The sequence below is a fragment of the Pyrus communis genome, chromosome 8, assembly GCF_963583255.1.
Source record: "Pyrus communis chromosome 8, drPyrComm1.1, whole genome shotgun sequence".
In the NCBI taxonomy this organism is placed as follows: Eukaryota; Viridiplantae; Streptophyta; class Magnoliopsida; order Rosales; family Rosaceae; genus Pyrus; species Pyrus communis.
In genome coordinates, this window is record NC_084810.1 from 14,094,692 (window position 1) to 14,107,844 (window position 13,153).

Genomic DNA, 13,153 nt, shown 5'->3' on the forward strand with positions numbered 1-13,153 from the left:
ATTCATGGCTCGTTGGTATGTGGCGCCGGCATTCTTGAGGCCGAAAGGCATGACTACCCATTCGTAAGTACCAAGTGCCCCCGGGCAACGGAAAGCCGTCTTGTGGACGTCAGCTTCGGCGATGAAAATCTGGTTGTAACCCGCATGACCGTCCATAAAAGATAGCAGTTCATGATTAGCTGCGGCATCAATTAATAAATCTGAAATCGGCATCGTATATTCATCCTTGGGAGTAGCCAGATTTAGATTACGGAAATCGATGCAAATGCGAAGGGCACCGTTTTTCTTTAAAACGGGGACGATATTGGCCAACCATTCGACATACCGAGCGGTCCTAATAAACCCGGCTTTCAGAAGCCGAACTAATTCTTCCTTAATGCCGAGTTGTACTTCGTTTGAAAATCGGCGAGGAGGTTGTCGAAAAGGCTTACACCCCTCCTTGATGCGTAGCTCATGTTCTACAAGGTTTCGGTCGAGGCCAGGCATTTCATGATAACTCCACGCAAAGCAATCTTTAAACTCATGGAGTAGCTTACGGAGTTCGACCTTCATGGACGGTGGGAGTAACGCACCAATAAATAATGTTCGAGGATCCTCGGCCGTGCCTACGTTAACTTCCTCTAACGGGTCCTTGACTTGAGGTCGATGGTCTTCGAGTTCGGCCGGCGCAGCTTGAACTTTATCGAACGATAGAACGGGGCCGTTATCTGCTTCGGCCAGAAATTCGATCAAATTGATGCCAGAATGTGGTTGCTTGGTAATGGCGTACCAATGGGCCAGCAGACGTTCCATTGTAGACGAAACCGCGGCCTGACGCCGTTCTTGCGTGGTGTGCTCAATCATCGGCACTGATGACCAAGTTCGCCAAGCCAAGTCTCGCCGAATCCTGTTGGACAGTCTCGGCGCCGACCTCAATCACTTTTTGTACCGAAATTCTCGTCGGCCGCCCATCCTCGTTAAGGCCTTGGAGGGTGATGTAGCCGACGTGATCATCATAATAGCGAGCCTGAATCATGTTGGTTTCAAATGGTTGGTTATCGGCTGGGTGGACTACGACCGATTTGCCATCCCAAAAGATGAGGACTTGGTATAGTGAGGAAGGAATGCAACTGGTTTGGTGGATCCAGTCGCAGCCAAGTAATGCGTTATAATCGGTCTTGGAATCAATGATAAAGAATGCCGTCATGTGTTGACGGCCGGCAATGCTAACTTCCAACGGGAGCACCCCTTTGGTCTGAGATTTGTCACCAACAAAGCTGCTCATAGTGATTCCTGATGGAATGAGTTCATTATCAGAACGACGTAAAGCCTTCATGACGGATATCGGCATAATGTTGACTGTGGCTCCACAGTCGACAAACACTTTAGAAATGGGAAATCCTTCGATGTGAGCCGTGACGTACAACGGCTTCAGGTGTTGGAGATTAACCGAGGGGGAGCGGGGAAATAGCTCGGCCAAAACGGCTTTAAGGTTGTCCCCGCTCTGGTTTTCTCTATCGTCGTCGTTTGCGACGAAGTCTACTTGTGTTGCTTCCTCGGCAACTACGTCCCCGTCCAAGAAACTTGACTGGTGGGTACTCGGTTGGAATTCAGCCGGTAGGACGTGGACCATACTGATCTCCATATGTTCGAGGACCGAAGGGCCCATGGGGTCATGGTCGTCGTCTTCCGGAGAACTATCCTCTGTAGCAGTCGTCGGAAAATCTTCGATCAAACTTTTGAGTTCCTCGGTAAAAGCCGGTATCCGAGACGTGGGAACCAAATCGAGTGCGGGTGAGCCATTTCCTTCGGCGATGTGTACTGCCGAAGATTTTCGTTGGTCCTTTGTTACACGGGCTCGTTCTTCATATGCAATACGGGCGTTTCTTGTGTCTAAATAGGTATCCAATCGTGCTATCCGTTTTTCCTCGTCGGCCGTGAGGCCGAAGAGCGATACAGCCGAGAAGACTTCGAAATGATATCGTAAGTGCTGAAGGTCTTCGAGCGAAAAGGGTAATTCGGCGGCGTCGATATCTGTATAAGGATCGACCTCAAAACCAAGGACCCGAGCCTCCCGGATATGTTGAAACCTAGCTTTAATGGCTGGATCAGAAGTTTTCTGGATAATTTGCTCGGCATCAGGGCAAGTTAGCGCCAAGTCGAGGGCTTCCTGACATGCCTTGGGGAGTCCGTACAAGTCATTTGCGGAGTACTTCTTATGAAATTCTCGCATGTATTCCATGGATGCACCGAGGAACGGAGGGTGTAAGTTGCGCCGTATTTTGATAAGCGGCTCGCGCGGTGGTAACGGAGAAAGTTTCCTTTTGGCCTCTTTTGTAAAGTACTCTAGACGAGCTCTCGTTTCCCCAGGCCGGAGAAGGATCTTAATACGTTTCTCAGCCTCCTCAATGGTGGTTTCGAAATCAGCCTCCGCTACTTTCTTCCCTTCGGCTAACTCGGTCATGATAGTCGGGGTTGGCCGTTCGCTACTATCTTCCACGGCCTGTTTTGGTTGCCATTGATTGGCCGGGCTGGCCTGCGCTCCTCGTCGCCGAGCCATGCAATCTATCCGTTGACGACGACGTTTTTGGGATTTGGACAGTGCCGTATACAAACCAGTCGGAGAATTGTAACTGTACCAGCGTTGATCCGATGTCCTTGGTGGTTTGAAAGTTTTGCGATTGGCCGGTGAGGCCGAACTATTAACATTGCGCGAGTAATAATCCTCATTGTAGAAAGGTGCGTCGAAATCCAGACGCTGCCTGACCGAGGTCTGGTCTTTCGGCCGTACTTGTGGGCCGAGTCGATCAAACACTTGATGCCGTGGACTTAACCCTGTCGACGATGTTGTAGGGGCCGCAGGTGGTGTTGAAGATATCTTCCTTCCAGGCTCTACTGGTGTTTTACAATGGTCACATAACACCTTCGATCCACAAGTTCCGTCGGATTTTGACCTTGTCATCGGCTCATCGGCGGGTTGCGCCGATTGTTCCGTTGGTGGTGCATTTGAAAAGATATCAAGCTTTAGTCTTGTTTGACCATTTGGTCGACGGATATGCTGCACCGGGACATATTCGGCCTTCCCTTTGTTTTTGGGAAGGTGAGCATCCACCATACCAATCGTTGTTGAAGGGAAAGGATTAACGTCGACCGCCATCTTTTCCGGAAATTTCAACTTTCCTTTTTCAATCCAGCTTTGAATTGTGTCCCGGAACACAACACAATTATTGGTTGCATGCTTATTAGAATTATGATATTTGCAGTATATCTTTCCTTTTAATTCATCGGCCTTAGGGATAGTATGCCCCGGCCGAAGCTTGATGATTTTTGCTGCCAATAATTGATCGAAAATTGCGTCAGCTTTGGTGATATCAAAAGTGTATACTTTTGATGACTTAGCCGTTTCCTCGGCGGTCAAACGTGTTTTGGCGTCTTTGGTATTTACTTGTGCCAAAGCCTTGCAAACATAGGGTTTGTCTATTATTATCTCGGCTGCATCCACGCTAGCGTATTGAGGGTCTTCACTTTCGGCCGATGCATAGCTCACTGTGGGGTTCTTATACAACGTCCCCCGGGATGGTGACTTTGATATCTTCTCTTCTCGGAGCAGATACTCATATTGTTCGACGTGTTGAGCAAGTTCGTACATATCTCGAATATTTGCCCCCAGAAACTTCTTTTTGTATTCCACGTCTAATCCGTTGAGGGCGATCCTGACGAATTCGACTTCGGGGAGTGGCACTCGGCACCAATTCCTGGCCGATTTAAACCTTGTTAGGTATTCCATTGGAGATTCATCAGATGCTTGAGCCATCCTGGCCAAGGAGGATACGGACATCTCCATCCCTGGCCGATAAAATTGTTCATGGAACTTTTCGACCAACTCTTCCCAACTCTGCACGGAGTTGGGTGGAAGATTAATGTACCAGGCGAAAGCTGAGCCTGTCAGTGAAAAGTTAAACAGTCGTAGTTTGTAAAAATCACTATTGACGTCCCCACACTGCGCTGTGAACCGAGCCACATGTTCTAGTGAGGATAATGATGATTCCCCGGCGAAGAGGCTGAAATCGGGGATCTTAAATCCTCGTGGGTATTCAAACCTTTCCACATAAGCCGGGTACGGGTGAATGAATTTTGGAAACTTCGGCCCTTTTTTTAGGGCCGAATCAATCATTCTCTGGACTTCGGTCACGTTTATGGAGGCGACTTCTTCTCCCTGGCTTGGTCCCTCGGCTCTATTCCCTGGTCCTCTTCTTTCTAAGGGGACTGGTTGTGGCCGAGCGGACCCTCTCTCGGCTGGTATGGGCACATTCGTCGGGAGCTGCCGCGGTTGGCCGACCTGGCCATCTTCGAAAGCTTTACTGACTAGTAGTTCAAGCATTCTGGTCTGTGTATCGCTATTACTACGTATTGCGTCTAGCAAATCATTCATCTTCTGACCAATCGACTGCTCGACCTGACGATATTGTTCATCCAGTCGTCTCCGAAGGAATGTCCTAGTTGGTGGATCGGAACCTTCTCCACCATCGTCATCACAATCTTCTACAATCCCTTCCATGAACATTCCAGCTGTTTGATTCGGGACTGTGGGGTTGTAAGGTTGTCCGCCGAGACAGACTTCACTCTCCCGGCGTGTCATACTAGTGGCCTCGGGCGGCGCAATTATGATCGGATTTTTTGTAGAATGCAAATCCTGCCCAAGGCCTTGCACTGGCAAGTCAGTTGTTGACTTTCCCATGGTTGTTTTCTGCTTCGTAGACCGTGTCTCAATGGTCATGAACTCCGAAGGTTTAGCACAATGATCCCACCGGGCGTGCCAAAATGTTGATCCTAAAAATTACAAAACCTACGTGGCGCGCAGGCCGAGTAACTAATAAGCTAACTACGTCCTTCGGTCGAATGCGGGGCGTGCCAACTCGTCGGCCGAGCCTGGCCGAGGAGTAAAATCTGTTGATGTAGCTTTGAGTGCGTTGCTGACTTCTTTTAACTTGCGATTGCGACCGAGGAAGGAACACTCTCGGTCTCTGGGTTCTACAGCCTGAAGACAAGGCTGCTACTTCTGCGGAGTTCACAAATCGTCCGAGCCCGATTCGGTCACTGTGATTATATTCGTGAGAGTATAAGCACGTCGAATCGAGACCAAGGTGTATGGGCACAGGTACTCGAACGTGATATATGTCTTGATGGTAAACGTAGTTCGGTCGTCGGAATGCCGAACCCTGAAACTCACCTGTGAGTATCCAATCATAAAACCACTCGGCAACCAGTACGCCGAGCAATGTAATTCGTAACACCTAACTATGCCGAGAAAGCTTAGTAAGGTGACCTCTGCCAACAAAGGTTCGAAAACCTTCCTCGACCGAGACTTGGATAGATAATCGGTCGGCCTCGACGCAGTGCTGTTTATCCAAACTGAAGATGCTTCTTGGTCGGCTGATTCTGCGGCAGCAGTGCTGTTTATCCAAACTGAAGGTGCTCGCCGGTTGCTTCCACAGTGCTGTTTATCCAAACTGAAGGTGTGTCGGCAGGAAAAAGAAAAGGAAAAATCTCAAGGTGATTGAGAGGTTTTGCGCAGGGCAATTGTATGCTGAGTTGAAGGTCCTCTGAATGTTGCATGATCTCGTGTATTTATAGTACCCCATTCCTTGAAACCTCCTCTGATTTGGATTGGGAGTCCTTGTCTCATTTCGATTCTGGTTCGAACAAACCTACTCCCACTGGGATTCTGAATCTTCCTCCCTTTGAGGCTTTATTTCTTGCTGGTCGAGAATCCTGGTCGCACCAGGATTTCCTCAATCCTTCCTATTTATCTGGACCTCTTGAGATAGGATTCGGCTGACCCTGCCAGCTGGCCCGGGTTTTATTATCCGGCCCATAGCATCTGTTATTACCTTGGGCCGAACACATATGACTGCTCGGCCTGCCCAAGATATTTTGGGCCCAAACAGCATCATTAGTGAATGACCCTGGTAGTTATTTAGAATGTTTCGCGCCATTTATTATTACAAGTTAATGATATTCTTCTTTATTTTTAAGTGAGAAGTTTTTGGTTTGATTCTCACCAACGGCGAATTTGAACTACATTATTGCTAGTCTATTGTAAGGTTAAACTCACTCCTCATCTTAGTATAAATAATATATTTTGTTAAAAAAAAAAAAAAAGGGATCTTTCTTTTTAATTTATTACGTTTGAAGGTTTAAATCTTTCCTTCTCCCATTTAAATTAATGTAAAATAATAGTTATTATAGCACTCTAAGGCCCTGTTTGTTTGGGCTCCTTAGCTAGGGGTAGCTAGGTTTGGCTTAGCTGTTGTCCTAGTCCCTTGTTTGACCTGGTTAAAGGATTAATTTTAACGAGACTAAGTGGAATTCACTCTCACTAAAGACCTCACTGCTAATACCAAGAATGAGTCTCAAATTGATGGAATGAGGGATCTTGGCTTATAAATAAGTTGAGCTACTCCTCATATTGCCACTTGGCTTTATGGTGGAACGTCAACTTTCTTTATAGTATCAGAGCATGTTCCACATGTGAAGCTAAACAGCCACACGCGCTTCACGCCATCCCGTTGTATTGCCCACATGTTAGGCTTGAAAATTCATCACAGAGTGTGTTGAGAATGAGTCTCACATTGATGAGAAGAGGAACCTTGCATAGGCTTATAAGTAAGTTGAATTATTCTTCATATTACCAATTAATTTTATATTAGAACCTCAACTTTCTTGAGTCCAAGGCTTGGTATTAGCAATCCTTAGCAATCTTGTGCCTCCTCATTTGTGGGCTTAAAAAGTTAAACTAAAATCGGGTCTAATTTGACCCGTTTGAAACAGACCGGTTCCCACGAGTTCACGGCTCCAATACTAGCAGTTGAGCATATGGAGATTAGAGAATTTAAACAAAGAACCTTTTGTTGCTTACATTCCAGTATCCATAAATAAATGGAGTTTTGTAACTTAAATGTGCAAAAAACTTGTAGTTGATCATGTTGATCAGATGAACTTGGAGGTCCCAAAGCTGAAAGTAGAGAACAACCAGGAAGGAGTTGATCAAGATGAACAAGAAAAAAAATCGCCCATTGTACTAAACAACACACAAAATAGGAGTATGTTGGTCATTTAATCTTTTTGTTCTATTTTAGCATGTCCGTACCAAACGTAGCACACAACCTCCATTCCATCCCGTACCATTCTGTCTCGTTTACGTACCAAGCGCTCCCTTCAAGACCACCACCACATCGATCGAACCTCTTTCCCACAGTACAGACCAACAGCCCCGCCATCAATCTCTCTGTCACAAAGTATCACGGCCACTGACAAGCCAGAACTATAAAATGGACGGCTTAGATTAAAAGCTACGTGGCATGTAAGATATTTCCACGATAATATCAAGTTAATAGAAACTCTTTCCGCAACGAGGTATTACTTCCCTTTGAGTTCATATATGATACTTGTTAAACTCTATGGTGCCTGCTCAGCCCAACAAGCCACAACCACAAGGAACCTAATTTCCATGGTTATCGACTCAAAGCTCGACACCAATGGTAATACCAGCCCCATCGCCTTCGGAAGTATACTTGCAAAATGGTCGTACACAACACAGCTTTCATAGCTACTTCCTCATGCAGTCCGAACAAATGTTGGGAGAAATGTATTACACCCGTTGTATTCAAGAATTTCATGTACGAGACGGAATAGTAGGCGCGCGCAATTGCTTAACAGAAACCTGTCCCATGCCCAATAATTGATCAAACAAGAAAAGTGACAATTCGATTATAACTATCTTCACTGAGTTTTTGCATTTTGAAAATTGCAAAGAAACTCTCGCGCAGATGGAAGATACAAAACGCAAAACCATTTACTTAACCACTGTATTTCACTCAAACAAAAGCCAGGGAAAGTGAAGATAGTACCAAATCATGCTACTTCGAAAACGACACTAAGACTTCTAGAGAAACTGTTCAGTACTTATGTAATGTACTTTTCCTGCTGCAATTGAAGAATCTTTGCTGAAGACTTTGCATCCAGATATAGCGTAGCCACCTCCTCTAGGTCAGCCTACGGATCATACAAAACAATAGTGCATTAATTTCATGAATGATAAGGCTTTGACAATTCACTTCAGAACATAATAACATTGTCAAATTTGTAACTACCTTGCAGATTTTGTCTCTGCCATTCATTTTCGCCACAATGCTTGCGGGTGATAAGAGCTGAACAGCATGCCTGATGAAACAATAAATAAAGTAAGCATCCTTCAGAGGGAATGAACTCACAAGCTATCACGTCTAAAATTTATGCCAGACCTTAAAGATGATTCTTGTCCTATCTCTCCAAGGTAAGCCAAACTGTCATCATCTATCGCCAGTTCCTCCACTTGTGCACGAATTACTAAGATCTGGCTCAAGCACCAACCATTACAGTAATCAGTAGTTTGACACTTTCACGAAAGGAAAAAAAAATTAGTAGTTTTGATACTTGATAAGAGTAGAAAGAGAAATTTCATAGACAATAAGCAAATGAAATTAGTCTAGACCTTGATCATCTCTTCAAGGCCGTAAGTCTGTGTTCGGATAATCACCAACCGGTCCAACAAGTCAACGGGTATTCCATGAGGACTAGCCATATCAGTCCCTCTGCACAGTAACATACTCATGGTTAGAAAGCAAGACATTACAATTACAGTGAGCAAACTGAAAGGACGTTACCGTCAGAATACTGAAGGTTTCTAGGAAATCCTTGTACAATTGGACATGGAAAGATAGGCATTGCCTGGGTATATCCTTTTATACTGACATATAGGTAGTACCTCGGAAGTTATATGGGCTAATGCCTGTATGATGAGAACTCTCATACCTTACATTGCAAATTCCTCTATTGGTCGCAAATATCACTATTGGAGACAACGAGCTCTCCAAAGCACGATTCAAGTATGAAAAGCACTCCATATCCAGCATATGTACCTATCGGTCATGATTTAAAAGTACAAGTGATTAGGAGAAATGTAATAGTTATAAAGGATTTGACTTGGATGAGAAAATAACCTCATCAATGAACAGAACTCCAGGTACAAGCTCCGCTACACCCTCATCAATATACCGGTTAACAACCTGTCATCAATCATTAAGTGTATCAAACAACTTCTTTCCCTTTTACTTTAAAGCTAATAGAAATATTATTACAAGGAAAAAAACTGTAATACTGGTGCAACCTATGTAAATTATTTCAATTAATTATAAGTTTCATTTTAAAGAAATTGGTTTGGAGTTTAGGGATTAGGGAGAAAAAATAGTTTGTTTCAAATTCTTCATTGCATGAAAAAACCTGAGCGCTTAACTACAGGAATTTGAAATACCCTACCATAGACTAGAGAAGAAAGAAGTCATAACGAGAAATTAAAGTTGAAGTTTTAAACTTAGTATACTCCATGAACCAGCTCACCCTGCTTCCATACATATAATAAGTAGAGAACTCTCTCAACCGCACTATTGCTCCCTTCCTCCAAATAACCACTTTCAGCAAACTATCAAAACTTTCCAGGCTACTAAACTACTGCCACTTCCAAAACTTCCTTGATAGACTGCCCACCTCCACCGCCGATAAAAGCGCTCCTCAATAAATTCCAAATGCAGGGGTAAAATCTCTGGTGACAGACTAGTGAAGTAGCAACGAATTCAAAACATTTGCCAATCTAATCCATACGAAGAACTATGAACACTAGGAAGTAGGGATAAAACTGAAGTTGATTTGACTTATAATACGTCAAAGGCTTGGAACTTTTTTATCAGTTGACTTCATTAGTAACTTTTTCAGCAGGCTTCTCCAACCATATTTAAGAAACTAGTAATGATCCTTTCTCATATGGAAACCATATCTTTGGCTCCTATCACAGAAAGGACATTAAGTTGGGTCAACATTTCTTTATTACAAGACTACCTTATTTATTTCTTGTCGCAACTTGTCAGTAATTTCTGTTTTCCTTGGCTTCATCATCTGACCCATTAGAGATAATATGTCTTGCCCACCTTGAGGCCGCGCATTTGCAGCATCCAGATCATGTAGTGTTACATCCTGTCAGGAGTTGTATAAGTGAACAGAAATTGAGCATCAAGAAAAGAGCAGATTATCAGTACACAAAAATTAAATTCTATTAACAAATATTGGACATATAGAATTTAAAGAAAGCACGATGAAAAATTGATCAAAAGTTGTAGTGTTAATGGACTTAGGAGGAGATACCAATAGGGGGTAGGTTCAGATGGTATTCCAAAAAAAATATTAGGCGTCCAATTCGATGAATTGACCAATCAATCAAGTCCAACTACTCGATTGCAGGGAAATAAAATTTTCAGCGTATTTCACGAATCCAATTCCCCGTATCAACCCAAAAATAAAACATAGAAACGGATTATTTGGGAAACACCTGCATCATGCAAGGATGATGCATATTCCTTTCAAAAATATTTAGCATCCAGCCAGCCAGAACCATTCACCAATCAGCTTGAGTAATAATCCATATAGTTACTAATAAGGCTGCAAGCTGATGAAAAATCAATCCTAGATTACGTCCACAAAATGGATGCTATCAGCATCGAACATTTACTAAAAGAGCACAGATCACATAGAACAAACCTGCACAATCTCCTTCTTTTTGTGAACCTCTCCTTTTGGAAGTGGTACGTACTCTTCTGCTTCGAGATCAAACTCTGTAGCAAAAGCATCACTTCTACCAACTCTTTTAACTGCTCCACTATTTGCTTCAATGTATATAACATCACCAACAGCTAACTGCATGTTGTATCAACAAAGTTGTATGAAAAGAAGAAATGACCTGATATAAAAGCCCCTTTAACATGACAACATGAGTTGGACATCGTTTAGACTATTTGCCATCAGTAGCTTCACATACAGTGTAAAATAGTAAGTAAAATTATATAATCAACATGGCGAAACAAAAGTCTCTCTTCTGCACAATAAATAATAGGGCCTTACCTTTTCCTTAATCAATGCATCATAAATAGTGGGGTCCAACTTCAGTTGCTTGGTTCCTTTAACAGTTTTTAATCCAATGATGACGTGACTAATGCTTTTACCATAGCCACCGCTAACGCTCTCTGTTTCTTCTGGTGTGAGCTCTGTCACCTAAAATGAGAATATCAAAACATCAAGAACCATAACCAACCAACTCAAATAGCATTATCAGACCGAATTATTGATAAAGAATTTGATATCAATTAGCAACTTGCCTCTCCTTCATAGACCTCTTTATTTTCCTTAATACGCAAACCAATAGCCCGTCTAAAATTTTCCATTAGAACCTCAGTTTTCTTTACTTCCGATGAGTATACTTCTGATCCAACCATCGGGCAGAATGGAACCTGCATACAAGATCAATCAACCGTTCGAAATCATGATGAAAAAAAACTATTCCTAATGGAATATGAATCAGAATCTCCCACAAAACACAGGATAATCAGTTTAACATGAAAAACTAGATTACTGAGAAAAAAATGGTCAGAATACCTTACTCCCAAGCTCCTGAGATATACCAAGAGCCAGTGCTGTCTTTCCTGTTCCAGGAGGTCCAGCAAGCAGAAGTGCCCGACCAGCCATCTTCTTCTGTCGTATCATATCAACAATAAGGCCTGCAGCTTCTCTTGCCTCCCCTTGACCAACAAAGCCAGCTGCCCAAGGTATTGCTCTTCCATTGGCCTGAAAAAGAATGACACCGAAAAACCCATATAACATTGCAATTCATTCAGATGGAGATCAGTCCATAAAATGCTGAGAAAGGAAAATCATTGCAGTATCGAAGTTAAACTCACACTAGTCTCTTTCATTTAAAACATAAAAAATAGATAATTAGCCATTTTCTTCCAAAAAATGGCCAGAAGAATAGACCCTTATACTTGTCCGGTTTATAAGTTGGTTTCTTTGCAGCCAGAAGTCGATTTATTTATCAATACAATATTATATATAGATAAAGCAATGACCCTTGATTTCAAACACACACACACACACACACACACAATTGCTAGGGAAAGTTACAGTAAACAACATTGCGAATTCAGTGAACACAAAAGTAAAAAATGAAGCATCAGCTACAACCCCTCTAAATTCTAAATATGCATTATCAGTCAGAGTACTAATAGCAGAACATTTTCGGCATATCAAAGAGGAATTTTGATAAAATGTAGTGCACCAAACAGACCCTAAACCCTAAAATCAAAGACAATTTTACATTAGAAAAAGGAATAAATAGTTTTGAAATGCACTACCAGTGCGTGTAGAACAAAATATATATATATATAGAGAGAGAGAGAGAGAGAGAGAGAGAGAGAGAGAGACCTCAAGACCAAGGCCTTTGATGTGGGTGTGAGTGGCTATGCGCTGCTTCTTGGTAGTGGACTGAACCTCTTCTATCCTCACCTTGTCCATCTCTCCTTCTCCCCCTCTCTCTTGAATTAGGGTTTTTTAGAGAAGAAAGTTCGAGTACAGGTGTTTAAACCTGTGAAGAATTTGGTCCTCTGTATCCGAGACGAGGAAGAAGAAGAAGAAGAAGGAGACGTTATTTTCCTTCTTCAGCTCTCCTATTAGATGGGCTTAGCATGTCAGATATGAGCTTTGGGCCGGGCTTAGAATTCAAATCACTCATCAATATCACTAAATGCTTAGGGATGTAGTCAAATCAGAATTTTATAAGACTTTAAGATTAGAGTATAGTCAATCAAAACTTTGAGAGAAGATTTTAAAAAGAATTTGAAATCATAGTGTAGTCAAACTAGGATTTAAGATGATTTTAAAAATACATCCAAACATATAAATAATCAATTTAGATTTTAATAGGAATTTTTAAAGTGATTATAAATCTTGATTTATTCAAAAGTGGATTTTGTTGGATTTGTGAGCACAAATATGTATAACCAAGAGAAAAAAGAATCTCACCTCAACCCCTAGGATTTCAAATCCACTTTATATTCACATTCTATTCTATCACTCCTTTCTTTCCTCGCTCACTCTTCTCCAAAACCCTAGCGGGTCATAATAGAATCTCACAAAACTCTTGCCACCCATGGATTTGATTTTTTATGACTTGGGTTCTGGGAATTGGATGAAGAGGTGAATTGGGTTGGTGGGTGGTGGGTATTTGAAGAAAGAGTAGCGGGGCTTGTTTATA

At 42.6% G+C, this 13,153-nt stretch overlaps 1 protein-coding gene across 1 annotated transcript; it reads right to left on the reverse strand.

Moving 5' to 3' along the window:
• Positions 1-7,720: 7,720 nt before the first annotated feature.
• LOC137742430 (ruvB-like protein 1) lies at positions 7,721-12,536 on the reverse strand. Its single transcript, XM_068482292.1, has 12 exons — positions 12,325-12,536; positions 11,500-11,688; positions 11,223-11,354; positions 10,969-11,118; positions 10,609-10,764; positions 9,913-10,047; positions 9,021-9,086; positions 8,833-8,939; positions 8,513-8,612; positions 8,283-8,374; positions 8,133-8,202; positions 7,721-8,034 (listed from the first exon to the last, which is right to left on the reverse strand). Exons 1-12 carry the CDS (start codon positions 12,412-12,414, stop codon positions 7,945-7,947), a joined length of 1,377 nt encoding a protein of 458 aa, XP_068338393.1. The 5' UTR covers positions 12,415-12,536; the 3' UTR covers positions 7,721-7,944.
• Positions 12,537-13,153: the final 617 nt, after the last annotated feature.